At 41.5% G+C, this 22,291-nt stretch overlaps 2 protein-coding genes across 3 annotated transcripts in view; both read right to left on the minus strand.

Annotated features, from left to right (window-relative positions):
- Positions 1 to 668: 668 nt before the first annotated feature.
- asb13a.1 (ankyrin repeat and SOCS box containing 13a, tandem duplicate 1) lies at positions 669 to 10,298 on the minus strand. Of its 2 annotated transcripts, none has more exons than XM_061714382.1 (6): positions 10,222 to 10,298; positions 4,721 to 4,908; positions 4,027 to 4,183; positions 2,775 to 2,909; positions 1,884 to 2,075; positions 669 to 1,036 (listed from the first exon to the last, which is right to left on the minus strand). In XM_061714382.1, exons 1-6 carry the CDS (start codon positions 10,262 to 10,264, stop codon positions 882 to 884), a joined length of 870 nt encoding a protein of 289 aa, XP_061570366.1. In that variant the 5' UTR covers positions 10,265 to 10,298; the 3' UTR covers positions 669 to 881. The 2 variants fall into 2 exon arrangements, with proteins under 2 accessions (XP_061570366.1, XP_061570367.1); XM_061714383.1 differs by lacking the exon at positions 10,222 to 10,298 and adding an exon at positions 9,912 to 10,017.
- A 3,888-nt stretch (positions 10,299 to 14,186) lies between these two features.
- gdi2 (GDP dissociation inhibitor 2) overlaps positions 14,187 to 22,291 on the minus strand; it is a 35,206-nt gene continuing 27,101 nt past the window's right edge. The window contains exons 8-10 of the mRNA XM_061714427.1: positions 21,702 to 21,873; positions 18,332 to 18,531; positions 14,187 to 14,919 (exon numbers count right to left, since the gene is read on the minus strand). Coding sequence (XP_061570411.1) covers positions 14,767 to 14,919; positions 18,332 to 18,531; positions 21,702 to 21,873 — 525 coding nt within the window. The 3' untranslated portion in view covers positions 14,187 to 14,766. The remainder of the gene's footprint in view (positions 14,920 to 18,331; positions 18,532 to 21,701; positions 21,874 to 22,291) is intronic.

Genomic DNA, 22,291 nt, shown 5'->3' on the forward strand with positions numbered 1-22,291 from the left:
AACTCTCACCTCCGGGAGAGCTTCTCTCGGATCCCGGGGGAGGCGGGGGACATCGAGTCCGAGTGGACCATGTTCTCTGCCTCCATTGTCAACGTGGCAGCTCGAAGTTGTGGACGCAAGGTCTCCGGTGGCTGTCGTGGCGGCAATCCTAGAACCCGGTGGTGGACACTGGAAGTACAGGATGCCGTCAGACTGAAGAAGGAGTCCTACCGGGCTATGTTGGCCGGTGGGACTCCTGACGCAGTAGATGGGTACCGGCAGGCCAAGTGAGCAGCAGCTCGGGCGGTCCTGGAGGCAAAAACTCGGGTCTGGGAGGAGTTCTGGGAGGCCATGGAGGAAGACTTTCGGTCGGCCTCAAGAAAATTCTGGAGGACTGTTCGGCGCCTCAGAAGGAGGAAGCAGTACTCTGTCGGCACCGTTTACGGTGCGGGTGGGGAGCTGTTGACCTCGACTGGGGACATCTGGAGCTGGAGGAAGAGCTGGAGGAAGAGCTGGAGGAAGAGCTGGAGGAAGAGATGGAGGAAGAGCTGGAGGAAGAGCTGGAGGAAGAGCTGGAGGAAGAGCTGGAGGAAGAGATGGAGGAAGAGATGGAGGAAGAGCTGGAGGAAGAGCTGGAGGAAGAGATGGATGAATATATGGATGAAGAGATGGAGGAAGAGATGGAGGAAGAGATGGAGGAAGTGTCTGGGGTGAAGTGTCTGGGGTGAAGTGTCTGGGGTGAAGTGAGTGTCTGGATGGATGGATGGATGGATGGATGGATGGATGGTTGGATGAACAGTGCAATCTTGAGCCACGTTACATATACACAATCTTTTATGAATAAAACCTTTAATAATTCTTTTTAAGTAAATGTGCTATCCATGATGTTTCCGTCTAGGGAATCAAGCGTCCGGTACTGGTGTGGGATCAGCCCAGTACAGGAGATATCTGTGGGTACGAGGGGACACGTCCAGCTGACCAATGACCTCTGATGCTCGGGTTCCCATAATCCCCCTCACCGCAATCCTGCACAGCTGCTGCAGGCCCAGAGGATTACCTGTCGAAATGAGACGTCAGAGAGGCCGCAGAACAAACAACTGCAAGGGATTGACGAGACACAAGCAGCAGATTTAGGCCCTGTCCCAATCCCCCCCCTACGCGTAGTTTTCATCCCTACACCTACATTTTGCGCGTTCCCGTGAGGGTAGTGGTGTCCCAATTCCTCTTTTCACCTAGTGGTAGTGAAGAAAACTAGTGTAGTGGCTATGAATCTGTCCCTACGGATCGAGGGATTTCAGATGCTCACTAGTTGACCGATCGTCGATTTAACGCAGAACCATAAATCAGCTCCCAAGCCGGCAGGCAGAAATCTTGAAATCTTCGGAGCAAATTTCTTAACAGGCGTAGCTACAACTGTTAGATTTCATCTATTAAACCAACATTTATCTTCCTAAATGATTTATTTCAGCCAGTGGTAATTCTCCACAGAGCTGCAGGTTTCTCCCCCGGGACGACGGCGCAGGTTGACCCGGCCGTGAGCTGCTGCTGCTCCGAGCCGGCGGCTCTTCTCATCTCCGAAAACATCGGGTCAAATTTCTTAACAGGCGTTATTTGGATAAACTGAGCCCAGGTTGGGGATCTTAACGGTTACTTTTACGCCTGAAAAAATATTAAAACTTAATAAAGTGTCATATTAACAGCACTACAGCTGAAATTAGAACAGCTTTTGGTTCTCATCTTCCTGATTTTAGGGGTGGTGCTGAAAGTAGGAGTAGTGGGAGTATTGGGACAGACCCCTGGGAAGATTTCAAGGACACTAAAATCTGTGGCTTCTTTTTTAGGTGTAGTGGAAGTGAGGGAGGGCTAGTGGTAGAAAGTAGGGGTGTATTGGGATTGGCCCTTACTCTCATAGAAGCTGAGGAGGTGGTAGGAGGGAGACGCCGGCGTGGTGTAGTCCAGAGGTGTCCTCCCGACGTTGTCTCGTGGATACACGTTGGCGCCAAACTCCACCAACAGTTGGATCAGGTCCTCCCTGTGGGCCTGAGCTGCGTGGTGCAACGCCGTCTCGTGGAACTTCACCGAGTTCACGTTGGCGCCTGCATGACGTCAGTTCCAACACTGAAACACTGACTACGTTTACATGCAGTCAAAATTCAGTTTATTGCTAATATTCCGGTTACTGAAACATTGGGAATATTCCGTTTACATGGTAATTAATCATTCAGGATATCTGGATCAAACCAGCGACGCACGAAGAACGTGATGACGCAATTCCCGTCATTTCTGCTTCTTCTTCCTGTATCCAAATTCAAAACAAATGCTGCTTCACGCAACTTTTCTCTCTCCTTCTTTTAAATCTGGCTATCCCGGTACTTTCTACCGTCTACAAATGCAGAAATGTTCATATCCTTCATTACATTTATGAAGTGATTAGTCTCCTCCTGGTCTTGGTTTCTCCGTGTTTAGAAGAACTTCCTGGACTCAAAAGACCAGGATTCCTTGTGAACAGAGCATGAGCAGAAAACAAATTAATGTTCCGTTTGATGGGGATATTCCGTTTGGCGTTTACATGACCAAATATTCAGGTTTTAAAAGGAGTAACCCAGGGGTCAAATTGGGGTTTTTAAAAACCAGAATATGAGCAAATTCTGGTTATTCAAAGGGGTTATTGGTGTTTACATGGCCGTGCAAATTCAGGGTTATTGCCAATATTCAGGTTTTAAAAGGGTTATTGATGCATGGAAACACAGTCACTGATCTGCGGTCCTCTAAAGACGTGCAGCTTCCGTACTGACCTGCCCGCAGCAGCTCCGCCACGCAGTCCAGGTGTCCTTTAGCGCAGGCTATGTGGAGGGGAGGGCCGAAGTGGACGTCGTAGGCCTCCAGCCTGGCGCCGCTGGAGATCATCAGCCTCACCACGTCAGCACTTCCTGAGCAGAACATGAGACTGGCGTCACCACGGCGACGTGCACCCCCCCGTACCCGGTAGGGATGGGCGGTATGGACTAAAAGATTTATCACGATGACTTCTGTCATTGATCCCGATAACGATAAAAATGACGATAAAAAAATACCAATTCAACTCCACCTTTGTAACTATAAATCTATCACCACATTCAGTCTTTGGAGCCAAATCACTGCTCTAAAAGATACTAAATACTACTAAACTACACCAATTAAATTGAATTAATAAAAATAAATTAAATGAATACACCTGTACTGCAAAACTGGAATGACTCAAATGAAACAAGTTTGAAATGTAAGAACAGACTCAACATTTATTCAAACTGTATAAACTGTAACTGGCTTAAACAGTGGGATAACAGAGCAAACAGCAAAAGTACCATTGTCCTTCAAGTTTTCTTAGCTTATAAAATCACAAAGTAGAAAAAAATACAACCTGATAAATAAAGAAACAGTACAAATAAATAAACGTTCACTGAAAATAAAAACCAATCAGTGATGACCTCTTCTAATATAAATAAAATGTACAAATTAACCTGTGGTTGGAACATGCCACAAATTAGATATTATTGCAATTTTTGTTTCGTAATAGTCAAACGTTATATCAAAATGTAACAACCATTTCCTTCTGTTTTTGCTGATGTTTGCTCCTCGTCACTCTTTTTAAATCCAAACCAGTTCCAGATAACGGAGCTGAAGCCTCGCTTAACAACAAGCTCCTCGCTCTCAGATCCGGCTCCCACCATGTTTGTTACACAAAAACGTCATCAACGGGAATTTATCCTTTTTACTGTTTGGCTTAAGGCTTTTCTCCCACTATGGGAGTTTTTACCTGCCATTGTTTATAAAATAATTGCTCGGGGGTTTATGTTTAAGTTTATGTTTACGTTTATGTTCATGTTCTGGATCTCTGGAAAGCGTCTATAGACAACATCTGTTGTATTAGACGCTATATAAATAAAATGTAATTGAATTGAATTTACCGCAAGATGACAAATTCTTACCGTGGGGAATGTTTTTGATGGTATATCGTGAACGGTAAAATATCACCCATTCCTAGTACCCGGCCCCCCGACGGTTTACCCCGTATGCAGGCCTCGTGCAGCGGGGACGCGGTGAGTGCGGTGAGGGATGGGTTGACCTTGGCGCCGTACGCCAGCAGCAGCTCGGCACAGTCCAGGCTCCCGGAGCTGCAGGCGTTGCAGAGGGGAGTGCTGCCGTGGATGGTCCGGATGTCCACCTGCAGGGACAGGGATGTCTCCGTCAGACGGGCAGGGACGTCTCAGCGAGACGGGAGACAATTACAGAATGGAAAAGAACATGTCAATTGTAGTAAATGGAAGCAGTGTCTTCAAAAAAAATTCAAAGATGTGTCGACTCAAATTCTTGTCAAAAACTGTATGAAGCTCATCAGGTATTCTGGATTAGATTACATCACGCTAGATCAATGCTAGCACCGCTGGATCAATGCTAGCACCGCTGGATCAATGCTAGCACCGCTGGATCAATGCTAGCACCGCTGGATCAACGCTAGCACCGCTGGATCAACGCTAGCACCGCTGGATCAACGCTAGCACCGCTGGATCAATGCTAGCACCGCTGGATCAACGCTAGCACCGCTGGATCAATGCTAGCACCGCTGGATCAATGCTAGCACCGCTGAAGCTGGACTCATAGCAAGTCTATAGCAGGGCTGTAGCAGGGCAGCAGCACGGCTGTAGCAGGGTTGTAGCAGGGCAGCAGCATGGCTGTAGCAGGGCAGCAGCGCTACACCCACCTGGGCTCCGGCCTCCAGCAGCAGCCGGACACAGATGGGGTGATTCTGGATACAGGCCTCGTGTAGCGGCGTGATGTTGTCCACCGTCACCGTGTTCACCGACGTGCCTCCGTCCAGCAGCTGCTGCAGCTGCAGAGCTCTGCCCTGGGAGGCTGCTTCATGCAGCGCTGTGCGGTCCGCCCAGGACCCTACCACAACAACACAACAACAACACAAGAGCCGTTACGGGAGAACCGCAGCTCTGCACCAGTCCCTTATATGAAAATACCCCGTCAGACCACGCTTCCACATAGACATCAACATTTATTTATGTGGAAGCGTGATCTGACGGGTTTTTTTCTTCCGCCGAACCATCGTGCAAATAGATCTATGTGAAGCACATTCTGACTTCCTGCTGTTAAATCGTCTATTTGCATGAAAAAGCCTTGAAAAAGCCTGAGATAAAATGAACGGGGATCGTACGGTAGTATTTTCTACCGAAGTAGGACACCTCGGCAGAAGAAGATGATACATTTCTTGAATTGTTACATTCCTGTGAGTATTTCAGTTTTGCTTTTTTGTGTCAGTGATGTTCCTACATTTCACAGTGCTACAAAAAAAACACTACAGTTTAGGCGAAAATAGTGAAAACTAGTTGTTAAGACAGTTTCACCTTTGACCAATGGACCAAAACTAGGTCTAAATGAAAGCTAGGGGGTGGCACCATTCCCAGGTGTCTATGTCTTATGTTGTCAGTATGAATGGGGGGATGTTGGACCGTTTCCCCCTCCGCCTGGGGGCTTCGGGGGCGCCTGTGGAGGTACGGTGGGGCCCTGGCCCGGCTCGGAGGGCCGGCCCCCGTCTACTGGATGGCCGGTGGGGGAGCGTGGGCATCCTTTCAGGGCCGGCTCTGCTGGTCCTGCCTCCTGGCTTCAGCCTCCGCTCCCCCCCCCCTTACACGACTCATACGCACATAGGCGAAGGGGCGGGGGGTCCGGGTCGTGGGGGGCATTGTCCCGAGTGGCCCGGCACTCCCCGCCTCACGGTTTTAACAGCACTGTAGACACTGCACATTCAACACTTAATAAATATATTTGACAAGGACACTTAGTTCGGGAGGGGGGGATCATTGTCAGCATGATACCCTGTCCTCCCCCTCCCTGTTTTTATGGCATTAATCACATGCACTCAACACCAGGGGCGGGAGGGGCCCACACCACCCGCGTTCCTTCGCCGCCTGAGATAGGTGGGTCGAGATGCCCGGGCCTGGCGGCGCTCGCGGCGCAGCCTGGGGTGCCTTCTGGCAGTGCTGGACCCCCCCGGGGAGGGAAACGGTGCTGGACCCCCCCGGGAGGGGGAAAAGGTGCATGATTGTGCATCTTTGTCGGTGAGAATGCGGTGTGGAAGGGTCCTGCCATGGAGGATTTGGGCCTCCATTGGCAGCAAAACAAAACAAAATGTTGGGGGGGGGGTGGATTTCCTCCCTCCTACTTCTCCCCTCTGTGGGGTTGCTGGTGGCCTGGGTTCCAGGCACACTTAGCCACACATATATATTGATACATGCAATCATACATGCACATATACACACACACTTACATAGACATAGCCACATAGACATAGCCACATAGACATACACACACACACACACACACTTAGCCACACATACATATACACGCTCACACACACACACAGTCACTCAGTCAGTCATATACATACATACACACACACACACACACACACACACACACACACACACACACACACACACACACACACACACACACACACACACACACACACACACACACACACACACACACACACACACACACACACACACACACAGGCTTGTTCACCTGCATGCTGGCTCTGTATTTTTTGGGGTTAGTTAGCGGTAGCTTAGCTCAGACTGTGATCAGATCTCCAGGTTTGGGTCGATTGCTGCTCGTGTTTTGGTGGGCTCCGTGTTGGTTTTGTGTTTTGTTTGTGGTTTTTTGTTGCAGATTTCCAGTGCTTGACGTGAGGCCTCCGTGTGTTCCTGCTTCCTGGATTAGCAGTGGATGTCACCTCCACCCCACCCCCCCCAAAAAAAAAAAATCACTGGGTTTGTATGTGTATATTTATGTATATGTATGCATATGTATGCATATATATATATATTAAATATAGTAATAATGCACATATATATATGCCTTAGGTTTTTACCGGCATGGTATCAATCATTAATATGTGTGCAAACAAGGAAGAAAAAATAAATAAATAAATAAATAAATAAAAGCTAGGAGTGTACACTTTAAAATGGTACCAAACACGCCCCCATAACATCTGAGTAAAGGTCTGAAAATGAGCACAGAACAGGATCTGTCTGTCCCCTGCATTTAGAGACCTATATATGCAGGGGGGGTGGATAACTTTATGTGCTGATAACTGTCATTAAGCTGCCACTTATCATACTAAAATATCATCTATAGACATGAACCTGTTCAAAGATGTTCCTACAGTAGGTTTTGCCACCGTGAGTGGGATCAGAATCTGGTCTGGCTCGTGAACTAGAACCAGTACTGGAGTTGAGGGGGGATGAGGGTGGATGAGGGGGGATGGCATACCCCCCTGAAATAAAAACGGTCCAAATCATCCCCCCCTGAAATAAAAACGGTCCAAATCATCCCCCCCTGGAATAAAAACGGTCCAAATCATCCCCCCTGAAATAAAAACGGTCCAAATCATCCCCCCCTGGAATAAAAACGGTCCAAATCATCCCCCCCCTGAAATAAAAACGGTCCAAATCATCCCCCCCTGAAATAAAAACGGTCCAAATCATCCCCCCCTGTAAAACTGCCATCCCTCCTTTCCATCCCTTATGTCATTTCATCAATGAATGTGGTTTTACTGCTATTTCAACATTTAGAGTCATCACCAGAAAAATAACTTATTTGACAATTTTCACCTGTAAGTAAGTAAATTCAAGTAAATTTTCACTTGAAATAAGTAGGAAAATCTGCCAGTGGGACAAGATTTATCTTCTCATTACAAGCTAAAAAATGGGCAGATTTTTCTACTTATTTCAAGTAAAAATCTACTTGAAACAGGTGAAAATTGTTGTTTTTTCCAGTGATGAGTCTTGTTTTAAGTGTAATGAGATTTTTTACTAAAATGAGACATTTTAACTAGAAATAAGACAAATATTCTTGTTAAGATTGTGAGTTTTTGCAGTGATCCATGTTACTTATCCTGTGAAGGACAGAGTCATATTGATAAGTTCAGAAAAGTGTTTTTTATTGTTGTGTTTTGATGTATTTGATGTAAGCCCAGTGGATATTTAAAGCTTACAGAAGGCTGCATTTAACTGCTGCTATGTCATTCCTGCAGTATTTCTGCAGGTGTTTTGGTCACTGCTATTATTTGTAATATATTGTATTATTTGTAATCAGCACAAATTATCTGTCCCCATATGATAAAACCCACCATCCCTCCTGATTGTTTTTTACAACTCGAGTACTGGCTGGAACGAGCTTCTTAACCATCTTTCAACATTCACGTCGTTCGTCTTCTTAGATCTTCCGCGCGGCTTTCAGCTTTTACCACCTTTTACCTCATTTCCAAGAACCTCAATAAAGTTAAAGATAATAGGATAATATTTCTTTCTGCCACTTTATTGAGGTTTTTGTAGTGAAATGAAGAGGTATCATAGAGATAACTTCCAGAGGTGTCAAGTAACGAAGTACAAATACTTCGTTACCTTACTTAAGTAGAAATTTTGGTTATCTATACTTCACTGGAGTAATTATTGGAGTAAAACAGCCTTGTTACTCTATTTCATTTGGGCCTTTAATAAAAACTATCCAGTTAAATTGCTCCATCTGGATAGAGTGAATTTGGTTGTGGTTGTTTCAGATGTTCTTGTCCAGTTTTGTTCTTACATCCGTTCCCTCAGATTCCTGCAACTAAACTTGGATGTACATTCCAATAAAGGTTAGGATAAATGATAACATGAACATGAAGTTTGACTTTTTGCACCATTACAATACTTATAGGCAACTAGTCATCATATCTGCTGCTCTCTGAAACACATGTTAATGCTCAATAGTACACATATATGCTTCTTTCATATATTTATATTAACACATGTTAATGCTCAATAGTACACATATATGGATCTTTAATATATTTGATTTATACTAAGAAGCATTCATTTTCAATGGCTTTTTCCCCCTTACATTACTTTTACTTTTATACTTTAAGTAGTTTTGAAACCAGTACTTTTATACTTTTACTTGAGTAAAAAACTTGAGTTGATACTTCAACAGGAGTATTTTTAAACTCTAGTATCTATACTTCTACCTGAGTAATAACTGTGAATACTGAAGACACCTCTGATAACTTCACATTTCAACAAACTGGATCAGCCGGTTTTCTGCCGATCCTTGCTACCTGCCGAGAAATGCTACTTTGTGGTTCTGCGCATGCGCACAGTCGATTAAAATTTGCATCATTTCTTGCACCATGTAAATTTGATAATATGGGATGTTGAGTATTTGATCCATCAAAATACACTATTCATGACATGAATTGCATTACACTTTGTGAACATTATACGATAAAGTTAAAAAAAAAAAACAATTCTACCGCTTTATTTGATATTCATTCAGTCATTTGCCTTTATTTAACCAGGCAGGTCATTAAGAACATTCTTATTTACAATGACGGCCTGGCAAGAGACAAGGAAGTGGTTTAGGGAGTAAAACACAGTAAAATTGTAGCTCTACAAAGGTAGAAAACCATTAGGGAGCATTTTTTGGCAAAGCAGCAGAAATTGGCAGAACACCGGTGTCGTGCCAAAAAGTGATTTTCTGCCAGAATCTGATTTCTTCCCTGAAAATGGGTCTTTTTACCTGCCAAAAATTGATTGAAGGCCAAATACAGTTAATGAAAAGTTGTTTCTGCCTAAATATGACTTGATCTCATTCTTGAGCTTCATAATCTGAAAATCTGACGTTTTAGCGCTATCGCTCAACGGGCTGCTGTGCGCGCTCCCGCGGCCACAAATCACATTCTGGCAGGCAATCACTTTTTGTCAGAACACCTGCTCCTCATAATGACTGTTTCCTACAGCGCTTTCAACCGGCTTTCAACGCGAGCAGCAGGAAGAAAATAGAAGAGCATTTAAATTCTGTTTAGAAAGTACACACGTAGGAAGATTACAAGTACTCACACATATTTTACCTGTCTCTTTACTCCTTTAGGAGTTATTTTAGGAGTATCTTTCAGGAGCGCACGGGCGGGTAGTGCGGTGAGTAAAGGCTGATTTATGGTTCCGCGTTAAAACGACGGCGTAAGGTCTGCGTTGGTGTAACGCGGAACCATAAATCAGCCTTAAAAAGCGAGTTTCAGCTTTCAATCAAAATAACGTGGGCCCCATATTAACGTTTTCAGTGTTTCAGGACAGAGAGCTCCGATGTCACGCAGTGCGACTTTAGTGGGACGCTCTCATGCAGTTAGGACAGGTTGTTGTTGTTGCTCACCGATGTCACACAGGAACGAGCGCCGCGCGGCCGTCGGCTCCATGGCTGCGCGATGACGTCACCGCCGCGGGGGCTTGTGGGAAATGCAGTTTAGCATCAGGGCATCAGAGCAGCGTCGGTGCGTCAGAAATGCCAGACTAAACAGTATATACTCAAAAAGTATACTTCAGTTCGGCACACTTTTGAGTAAATATCAGTAGTATGCATTAATTGGGACGTACTACTCCTTAAATTAATTGATATAGTTGAATTAAACACTGCCCTCCTAATGTATAACTTATACATTAGTATAATGTATAAGTACTCTGGTACAGGATGGAAGGAGATGCTTGTGTGCCTTATACAGTATAAGGCACACAAGCATCTCCTTCCATCCTGTACCAGAGTCTGTTCCAGCTAGAGAGACTGCCTTATATAATAGAACCAAAACTAGGATAAATACTAAAGAAAGATGCATATAATAGAACCAAAACTAGGATAAATACTAAAGAAAGATGCATATAATAGAACCAAAACTAGGATAAATACTAAAGAAAGATTCATATAATAGAACCAAAACTAGGATCAATACTAAAGAAAGATGCTTATAATAGAACCAAAACTAGGATAAATACTAAAGAAAGATGCATATAATAGAACCAAAACTAGGATAAATACTAAAGAAAGATGCATATAATAGAACCAAAACTAGGATAAATACTAAAGAAAGATTCATATAATAGAACCAAAACTAGGATAAATACTAAAGAAAGATGCGCATCGGTTGCAGGAGTTAAAATATGGAACAGCCTAAATAATGAATTAAAAAACTGTAGTTCAATAAATAAATTTAAAACGATGTATAAATCCAATATAATCGAAAGATCCAGAACATTAGTGTGATACAAAACCATATATATACACACATATATATATATATATATATATATATTATGCTCCATACTATATGATTACAATAATAATTGTTGTAATATTTATATACCAATATGTTTTCCTGTTGTTTTCACTCTTCTAGAGATTGTTTCTGTTTCCTCTAATCATTGATTATTTACTTTCTCTGTTAGTTGTTTTTCTGACATCCGTCTTCTTTTTGTTTTTTACTTGATTTTTCCATCATATTTACATTTGTCTTCCTTCTTGTTTTGCATGTGTGTTTACTCTGCTCTTTTTTTTTTCTTTTTTTGTAGTACTATGAAGCAAAGTTAAAAAGGGAAGGCACAATAAGCTTAGGCTTCAGCTACACCTTTTGGTCGGTTTATTCCTTACTTCTTTTTTTTATTATGTCTTTCCTACTAAAGGAAATGAAATGCAATGTATTTATCAATGGAAACTGATCGACCAAATAAACTATTACTACTACTTTAGTCCTGATGTCAACTGTTACCATGGTAACAACTCCTGTCACAGCAGCAGTAGCAGCTGTTACCATGGTAACAACTCCTGTCACAGCAGCAGTAGCAGCTGTTACCATGGTAACAACTCCTGTAACAGCAGCAGTAGCATCTGTTACCATGGTAACAACTCCTGTCACAGCAGCAGTAGCAGCTGTTACCATGGTAACAACTCCTGTCACAGCAGCAGTAGCAGCTGTTACCATGGTAACAACTCCTGTCACAGCAGCAGTAGCAGCTGTTACCATGGTAACAACTCCTGTCACAGCAGCAGTAGCAGCTGTTACCATGGTAACAGCAGCAGTAGCATCACCGCTTCGCTCTTTCCTGTTTATCCTGGCCCAAAGAAGATGAGTGGGAAGTTTCTGCTTGTTTCTGTTTTAGTTTCTACATGTTTTCTATCCCCTGCTACTTACACCAAGGGAGCTCTGTTCCAGCTCTGATTGAGATATATATACACATTATATATATATATATATATATATATATATATATATATATATATATATATATATATATAGTCACCAGACCTGCAGCTGGAGGAGATTCTGCTGCCAAATGTGATTGTAATGCTGCTAACAGGACTGTTGTGTCCAGGGCCGTGTATGAGTGGAATTCATTTCCCAAACACATCCCACAAACAAACAGCATAAGAACATTCAAATTATTAGTCAAGCAACATCTTTTGAATCAGTATAAGTAACAATTCTAGAACCTTGAATAGAGATCACTGAAAGCAGCAGCTGCTGAGACTGATTGTCTGACCTGCTGGAAATGGAAACATAGTTGACTGTTGTTGAATGTATTGGTTTCTTTCTTTTTTTCTGTATTAGATCAGTTGTGAAGTTCTAGACTACAAATGAATTGAAATTGTGGACTGCTTTTCAGACTTTTTGAAGACCTCAGATGAATCTTAACTGTGCAGTGTTTTGGTTTTTTTCTCATTTCGATGTCTTCATTTTGTGGAATGTCTCTGCTTTTTTTTGCAGAGTATTTTTAATTTGATATTCTCTTTACCTAGTGGAAATGTATTTGGTTTGCTTTTATGATGTTATGTTTAGTGCTGTATTATTTTTAAATGTTTGGCGGACCCCAGGAAGAATAGCTGCAGTCCTGCTGTAGTTATTGGGGATCCTAATTAACAATTAAAACACTGTCGAATCCTTAAATACAAAGACAAACTTCAGGAACAATTACAGGACTGAGTTACTTCCACACACGTCTCCTCGTGACTAACTTAAAATGACAGTAACCCATACTATTAGTTTTACACTACACAAATATGGAGGTAGATTTGTTTCTTAATTATTCAATCAAAAAAAAGATTGCTTCAATCAAAAAATATATTTTCAATTAAAAAAAAAATTCACTTAAAAAATATTGGATTCAAAAAGTGTTCAAATGCAATTTTTTGGGTCTCAAATATTTTTTTTGCATTCAAACACTTTTTGATTGAAAATATTTTTTCTTTTTCAAGAAACCTTTTTTGATTAAATGATAAAGACACAAATGTCCTACCCATAATAATATGGCCCAAACACAAAAAAAACCTACTACAATCAAAACAGTTGCTTCAAACAAAAAAACTTCACTTCTATCAAAGAAAACATTTCCTTTCAAAGAAAAACAGTGTTCAAATGTATTTTTTTGAGTCTCAAAAATGTATTTGCATTCAAGCACTTTCTTTGATTGAAAGTTTTTTTGATTGAAGTGATTTTTTTTTTGATTGAATAATTAAGAAACTACGACGGAGTATTAGGGCCAAACTAAGACAAAAAATAATAATTGGAAATTACGAGAATAAAGTCATAATATTATGAGAATAAAGTCGTAAAATTACGAAAATAAAGTCATAATGTTGCAAGAATAAAGTTGTAATATTACGAGAATAAAGTCGTAATTTATGAGAATATAATTTATAGAACTCTAACAGGAAGAGCAGCTTCTCCCTGTTAAAATGAGGAATATTGAGCATCTTATGAAGTTATATTTATACATTTATAATATATTTAATATTACGACTTTATTCTCGTAATATTACCACTTTATTCTCAAAATATTACGACTATTCACGTAATTTTACGACTATTCTTATTTTATTATGACTTTATTCTCGTAATTTCCATTTCTTTTTTGTCTTAGTTTGGCCCTAATACTCCGTTGTAAGAAACAAATCTACCTCCATACAGAAAAATAAGTCACAAATGTCAGTTTGCAGGACAGAAATCATTTGAGCACAAGGTTTTTTTTTCCTCAACAGTTCTTTAAATCCAACAGAACAAGGCTCCAACCAGAACCAATCCAGTACTGCTGCGGTTGCACATTTGGTCCGTGTTTATCAGTTACAGTCACCATGGTTACCGTCTGCTGTTAATACCGGTCTCCCCAACATCCCACATCACACACAAACTAATCATGTCATTAAAGCGAGCTGTTAACAGGTTCAGGTGCTTCTTCCTCTCCAGGACGGCTCGGCTTTTACACCGCGCTGTCCCGGCTGTTGAGGGATTTCACAAAGCGGATATATATATCGAGAAAATGAAAGGATGGATATGAAAATGCCAAGCCCACACACACATTTTACCACTTTATTTCACAAAAACCTCACCATTTTGCTGCGTCGGCTAAGGAACTTTCTGCTGTTACCGGGCCTTTATTACCACACCTGACAAAGGAAACTGTTACATGGTTGAATACAAAAAGAAACAAAAGCCAAGCCCACTTCTCTCTTTATCCAAACATGGAAAAACTTCAAGAAAACAAAATATTGGATTTTGTAGATATTTGAAATTCTGCAGAAACTTTTACACGACAGAAGAATTGGAGCCCCGCCGCCCACCCATGGATACTTCCGGTAAGATACTACGAATTACTTGTTTTGGCATCTTTGGACTATGCGTGTTTACAGCTGGGCATAACCGATGTTTAGTGCATCATCCACCTGAACGGGCTCTGGAAAAGCATCGCTCCCTCCCTGAATAAACCCTATACTATATCAAATTTCTCTATATATCATCATCTTCTTCCTCCGTGGGCAAACCTTCTACCTGGATATTCAGCCTGCCCACGGTGGTGTACGTATTTGTGTAGGTTTTTGCTTATTTGTCAGATTTCCGTTGTCTTCCGTCTTGCTGATGGGGAGGATGCGGGGCCTTCACTCGGCGGCGTCTCCGAAGATGTCCTGCTTCCTGCGCTCCATCTCGGCAAAGTCAAAGTCCGAGCCGGTCATCCTCCGGTAGATGTCCTTGATGTCGTCGCAGGTGGTCTCGAAGTGAGTGGTGGCGTCGTAGGAGCGGGAGATGAAGATCTGAGACAGGACAAAATACAATAAAAATCATTTTACTCAACATTTCTGCCGTGTTTTTTTTCTCTTCCTCAAAAAACAAACAAAACAAAAAAAAAAAGTCCAACCCCAATTTTTGAAAACGAGACGCCATAAATCAGTGGTCCCCAACCGTTTCGGTTTAATGTCTGACAATATTTTCACGGCCCAATCTAAAGGTGTAGCTGATAAACACTAAATAAAATGACAAGATCGGCATTAAAAACTGGTATTTTCTCTATAATAATAATAATGATAATAATAATAATAATAATAATACATCACTGTCGAAAAAATAAAATAAAATGGAAATTGTAAATTACCTTTAATATGAGTATTTCTATAAATGTGTTTTTATGTTTGTTTTCTCATTAACGTTATTTAAAGCCAGGCTTTTATTTTATTTGTTATATATTGAGGAGACCGATATTTAGTGCTTTTATTTTGAAGGCGTCTCGCCGACACCTCGTCAACATCCGGCGCTTTGGACTTTAACGGTAAAAGTTTAACGCAGTAGAAAGTAGTGAATGTAGAAAGACTAACTATTTTATTTGATTCCTTTATTGCTCTTACGGTGTGTTTGCAGTGTATTTACATCCAAGGAATAAAAACATTGTGAACCATCAGTTTGAGAGTCATCCATCATCAGTCGGGGATTCTACAGAAATTATTTTTTCTGTCTGTGTTCCCGGTACCAAATGACCCACGGTCCGGTACCGGGCCGGGGCCCGGAGGTTGGGGACCACTGAATTAAATGGTCAAATGAGGGAAAGACGTCACAGATGTGACTTCACAGCGGGTTACGCCCACTGATTGTCAGAAAGACTGAGTGTCAGAAAGACTGAGTGTCAGAAAGACTGAGTGTCAGCGTAAAGCGTTCCAGCGTTCAGTTTGAGCAACTGGAAAACATCTAGAATGGGAAAGAGCTGTTGTGTGATCGACTGTACTCATAGATTTAGCAAGAAATCTGAGTTATTGTTTTACAGACTACTGAAAAATAAGCTTAAGAGAGACAAATGGATCACTGCAATTCACAGAAACAACTGGTACGAGGATCCCATTTTGTATCAGGTAATGTTGGATTTTTGGGTAGCTAACGTTAAACGGTCAAATCATAAAGTTCGGTGTCCTCATCACTTTAATTTCTGTTTTGAAGTCGGACCAAGCGTCAAGACTTCAAGCTTTGCTTCATGTATTTCCCCAGTGTTATCACAGAAATCCGCTTTTTGGCCGTATCTCAGCGAGAAACGTTCATTTTGCACCTGAAACACATGTAAATGGTTTGGTGAGTCCAATAATGAAAGGAGTCACTAAAAACAACTATACAGACTACCCCCTTCAATTTTCTGATGTTTTCAATAGCTATATATATATATATATATATGATATTAAAAAATATATAATGCATATTAAAAATGCATAAATTCCTTAGGTTTTTACCAACTTGGTATTATCCATTAATATACAGGACTGTCTCAGAAAATTAGAATATTGTGATAAAGTTCTTTATTTTCTGTAATGCAATTAAAAACGGTGCAAGCCTTTTATTATTTTAATATTGCTGATCATGGCTTACAGCTTAAGAAAACTCAAATATCCTATCTAAAAAAATTTGAATATTCTGGGAATCTTAATCTGTAAACCATGATCAGCAATATTAAAATAATAAAAGGCTTGCAATATTTCAGTTTATTTGTAATGAATCCAGAATGTATAACATTATTTATTTATTTTTTATTTATTTATTTATTTTTTTTAAATTGCATTACAGAAAATAAAGAACTTTATCACAATATTCTAATTTTCTGAGACAGTCCTGTATATGCAGACAAAAACCCAAAACAAAAAGCAACCCTCCTTTCACTAAGTGAATGTGTGTAGCAGCCCCCTCCCCCCAGCAGGGGGCGTGCTTGTGTTTAGTGAGGACTTGTCTCTTGTTTCCTGGCTGCACTCAGACTTGACAATAATGGCAGGACAGCGTTCTGGTGGACACGGCAATCCCCTCCAGCACAGCACCAGTTCTCCTGACTCAGAAAGTTCAAAAAGCTGGTCCGACTCCAAACCAGCACTGGAACTGACTGGTTAAAAGGGCCTGCACCTGGTGTTGGAGTTTGGTTTTATTCCCAGCTTAAAGTGGATTTGCTTTATTAAACAAAGTAGACACACGTTTCTTGTTCTCCACTTACTACTCACATGAAATGTCAGCAAATAGCATGGAAGAGTAAAGAGCACATCCTTCCAACAGCTATGTTAATGCAGCTCCGCTGGTTACTGGCACATTTACAGATGAAAACAGCTGATCAAATGAAGGTACAACTCTACGGACAACCTCAGGCAGCTCAGTCAAACTCAACAAGCAACAACAAAGAGCAGCAGCAACCTCGTTCCCTGTGTAGATGCAGCTCCACTGTAACAGCAGTGGAGCAGCAACACAGCAGCTGCTGGACAAACATCCAGCAAATCAAGTCACACCAAGTGATTGAAGCTAAAATGATCCCTTAAAGCAGAGGTTTTCAACTGGTTTTGTCCCAGTCCCACCATTATAACCAAGAAGACCCTTTGGGAATGTTTGTTTTATTTTGCACCTTGCTTTTAAATAAGAGTATGGGCCTATATAGGCTATTTATTTTCATCAGTTTATATTTTTATTTGCACCTTTTGCTATGAAAAGACAAAATAAAAAACAGTCAATGAAAAATGAACAATAGGAAGTCAAGAGCGCTTATAATATTACAAAGTTCACTCTCACTCATTTGACATAATTTGGATTGGTAAATTATTCACAAAAATGAATAGTAAATGGAAAATAAATTGAGTCTAAAGAATAAATATATATTTTTAAAATTATTATTGTTTTCCATTTACAATTTCACGGGCCACCTGCAATACCACCACGGACCACCAGAGGGCCTCGGTGACACCGCTTGACAAACCCTGCCTTAAAACAGTGTCTCCCAACCTGGGGTCCAGCCCCCCTGGGGGGCCCAGAGATCTCTGGGGGGGCACCAAATTTTGTCTGAATCAACTGAAATATTGCAAACCTTTTATTATTTTAATATTACTGATTAAATAGTTGATTTGTAATGAATCCAGAATGTATGACATTTTGGTTTTTTAATTGCATTACATAAAATCACAATATTCTAATTTTCTGAGACAGTCCTGTATATGATATATATTAAAAATCCATGTATGCCTTAGGTTTTTACCAACTTGGTATTATCCATTAATACATATGCAGACAAAAACACAAAACAAAAAAGAACCCTGGCTGGTCTTAGACACAAGTAGGGGGGAAGAAGGAAAAAAGGTTGGGAACCAGTGCCTTAAGTAGCCTGGATTTCTTGTGAATAAGGTGGAGCGTGTGATCCCCCAGCGTGATTCCCCGTGTCCTTACCTGGCTGTCGGTGCCCAGGTTAGTGGGTTCAAACTGGTCGCTGATGCTCACAAACTTCTGCTCGATGGGCTCCAGCAGGTCCAGGGCCGGCTTCACCTCCTTCTCAGGGTCGCTGGTCTCCACCGTGGTGCTGGCAATCGCAATGTATTTACCCTGCGCTGCCACGTTGTGAGCAAAGGAGATCATGCACACGTAGATGTCTGGAAAGAAACGAGCAGGAGTGAATGTTTGGTCCTCTAACCCTGGAGGTGGAGTGTTGTTTTATGTTCAGATGTTCTGATACACTTCCAATACCGAGTACTGTTAAGATACCAGTGTTAATTCCCCTCAGATTGAGAACAACCAGTACTGGAGTTGAGGGGGGTTGAGGGGGGATGAGGGGGGATGGCATCCCCCCCTGAAATAAAAACGGTCCAAATCATCCCCCCTGAAATAAAAACGGTCCAAATCATCCCCCCTGAAATAAAAACGGTCCAAATCATCCCCCCTGAAATAAAAACGGTCCAAATCATCCCCCCTGAAATAAAAACGGTCCAAATCATCCCCCCTGTAAAACTGACATCCCTCCTTTCCATCCCTTATGTCATTTCATTAATGAATGTGGTTTTACTGCTATTTCAACATTTAGAGTCATCACCAGAAAAATAACTTATTTGACAATTTTCACCTGTTTCAAGTAAATTTTCACTTGAAATAAGTAGAAAAATCTGCCAGTGGAACAAGATTTTTCTACTTATTTTAAGTGAAAATCTACTTGGAACAGGTAAAAATTGTTGTTTTTTCCAGTGATGAGTCTTGTTTTAAGTGTAATGAGATTTTTTTAACTAAAATGAGACATGTACAATGAGACCAATTGGTTGCATTTTGCGACCTTTTCTGGAGGCCGTGCGACATAGTTTTTTAACTAGGAGCACCAGTGCGACTTACAAATCCAACCCTCTCGCCCATTTCTCTCTTTTTTTTCATAATAATGTGGAGGAGCGGAAGCAAGTGTCTGTGTCTGTGTCATGTGTGTCTGGATGCGCACTGCGAGGCAGGGGGGGCGCCAGTAACCATAGCAACGCGCAGCATTTTTAGTACGTGTGAACTGTGTGCAAGATTAGGGTTACAGGATTCAGGAGTGGGTGTTGAGTAGAAAATGCTGTGTCGTTTGACCATAAAGTAACACTATGAAACGAACTATAGCAGTGATGGGCAACCCGGGGCTCTTGCGACTTTATTTGATAGGTGCAGTGAAAGACAAACACGTAGGAAGTGGGGGCAAAATATGCCACGACTGGAATCCAACCCGCGTCGCTGTACAGGGGAAGGTTTATATGAGTCGCCTGCTAGACCCGTTGAACCATACGGGCGCGCGCTCCTGCTGAATTTTGCGTTTGTGGTGCACTCTCAAAATGGCAGGGAAAAATGCACGGCCAAACGAAAATATGAAGATAAACACAGGTCGATTTTAACGGAGTGGGAGAGTTTACAGCTCTGCATGTCGTCTTTTTTTTTCCGGAGACAGGCACTCGTCAATCCATCCATCCATCGTTAGCCCTCCCCGAAGATCAAAGTTTACCGTCAACATGCCAAATTAATTGTTAACTAAAATAAAAAATAGACTTTAACACCAGCTACTTTCTGCTACCTGCTGTAACCGTTAAAACATATGTCTTGTTAATGAGATTTTTTTACTAAAATGAGACATTTTAACTAGAAATAGGACAAATATTCTTGTTAAGATTGTGAGTTTTTGCAGTGATCCATGTTACTTATCCTGTGAAGGACAGAGTCATATTGATAAGTTCAGAAAAGTGTTTTTTATTGTTGTGTTTTGATGTATTTGATGTAAGCCCAGTGGATATTTAAAGCTTACAGAAGGCTGCATTTAACTGCTGCTATGTCATTCCTGCAGTATTTCTGCAGCTGTTTTGGTCACTGCTATTATTTGTAATATATTATTTGGAATCAGCACAAATTATCTGTCCCCATATGATAAAATCCCCCATCCCCCCTGATTCTTTTTACAACTCCAGTACTGAACAACTATCAAATACAGAGCAGTTCTGCAGAAACGACCACAGCCCCAGATGTTCCATTACAGTGAAAGTCAACGTTGGAACTGGTTCCTCCCAGAAAGGGAACCTACGGTTTTGTCCATGGTTGTTCTTGTTTTAGTCTTGAAACCACAGAATTGCGTAAGTAGCACGTCACAGCCTTCCTGGGGGGATTTTCCAGCCTAAAGTAATGTGATGCATCCAGGTAAATACTCAGATTCCCTTATTTTTGGCAGTATCTCCAATACTGCTGTGATTACCAGACTCTTATCACCTAAGCTGCTCCAAGGTTTCTAGGTAAGCTCCCTCTCTTAGCGTAATCATCAAGGCCACGTTTCCACACAGCCGGGTATTTACAAAAACGGATATTTCTCCCTCTACGTTTTGAAAAATACCATCATTTCCAGGAACCTGCATAAATAGCTGTTAAGGTGCTATGAGCAGCCAAACCTGCAGGGGGCAGTGTAACGAGAAGATAAAGTCATGCTAGCCAATCAGAATCCTGGAAAAATGCAGCTCCAGAGGCGCATGTGGCTCTTTAGCGCCGCCCTAGTGGCTCCCTGGAGCTTTTTCAGAAATGTTTGACCTTTTTTTTCCCTTTTTTTCCCCTCTTTTTGTTCCCTTTTTCTCTTTTTTCCCCTTCCTTTTCCTTTCCTTTTAATCTCGCCATTTCAACTTTTTTCTCAAAATTTTGACTTTTTTCTCGACCTATAATTTTTTTCCTCGAGATTGTACTTCAACATTAATCTTGACATTTCGCCTTTTTTCTCTCAACATTTCGCCTTTTTTCTCTCGACATTTCGCCTTTTTTCTCTCGACATTTCGCCTTTTTTCTCTCGACATTTCGCCTTTTTTCTCTCGACATTTGGACTTTTTTCTCTCGACATTTGGACTTTTTTCTCTCGACATTTGGACTTTTTTCTCTCGACATTTGGACTTGTTTCTCTCGACATTTGGACTTGTTTCTCGACATTTGGACTTTTTTCTCTCGACATTTGGACTTGTTTCTCGACATTTGGACTTGTTTCTCGACATTTGGACTTGTTTCTCGACATTTGGACTTGTTTCTCGACATTTGGACTTGTTTCTCGACATTTGGACTTGTTTCTCGACATTTCCCTTCATTCTAAGGCTGATACAAGACTTTTCATGTTTTGCAGCTCCAGACATATTTGTTTTTTGTGTTTTTGGTCCAATACGGATCTAAAACATTTTGAAACTCAGTCAGTTTAAACCAGGGCAGCCAGTTCTGTAGATTCAACGTATGAAAAGTCTCAGAAAGTGTTGCCTCCAGAATTGAGCGGTGGTTTCCGTGTGACGTGTGGTCTCACCGTGCTTCCTGTTGACCTGGTTCTGGGGGATGATGATCTGGCAGGAGTTGATGTCTCCGGTGTTGGGGATGGGATGGTTTAAGACGCAGATGACCCGGATCACCTGACCCACCTTCTTCACGTGATCCATGACGTAGCTGGGGTCGCAGATCAGCTGTTTGCACCTCGCAATCTACAGCCACAAACATATTCATGTTCTTATTAACGGCTTCACCAGCCCCTAGGATTCAGAGACAAGACTTTACATATTTACTGAAGGGGATGGAAGAGAAACTGAGCTCCCTCATCTGGAGTAGTGGATAAGAAACGTGTTGAAACAGGAAGATTGTACAGAATGTCTGGATTATAGGACCTTAATCCCACTGACAACCTCTGAGATATGCTGATTTATTTATGAAACATCTAAATAAACACTGAATAAATAACTCCACCATAACAACCTCAGATCATAGCAGGTCCCAACGTTAAAACTTAATAATAAATGTAAAATAAATGACTCCTATACACCAGTCTACACACCCACACACACTTAAGGAACATTAATAATGTAGACTACAGATAAGGATGTGTCATCTTTCAGAAATCAACTC

Source organism: Cololabis saira, chromosome 23 (genome assembly GCF_033807715.1).
Source record: "Cololabis saira isolate AMF1-May2022 chromosome 23, fColSai1.1, whole genome shotgun sequence".
In the NCBI taxonomy this organism is placed as follows: domain Eukaryota; kingdom Metazoa; phylum Chordata; class Actinopteri; order Beloniformes; family Belonidae; genus Cololabis; species Cololabis saira.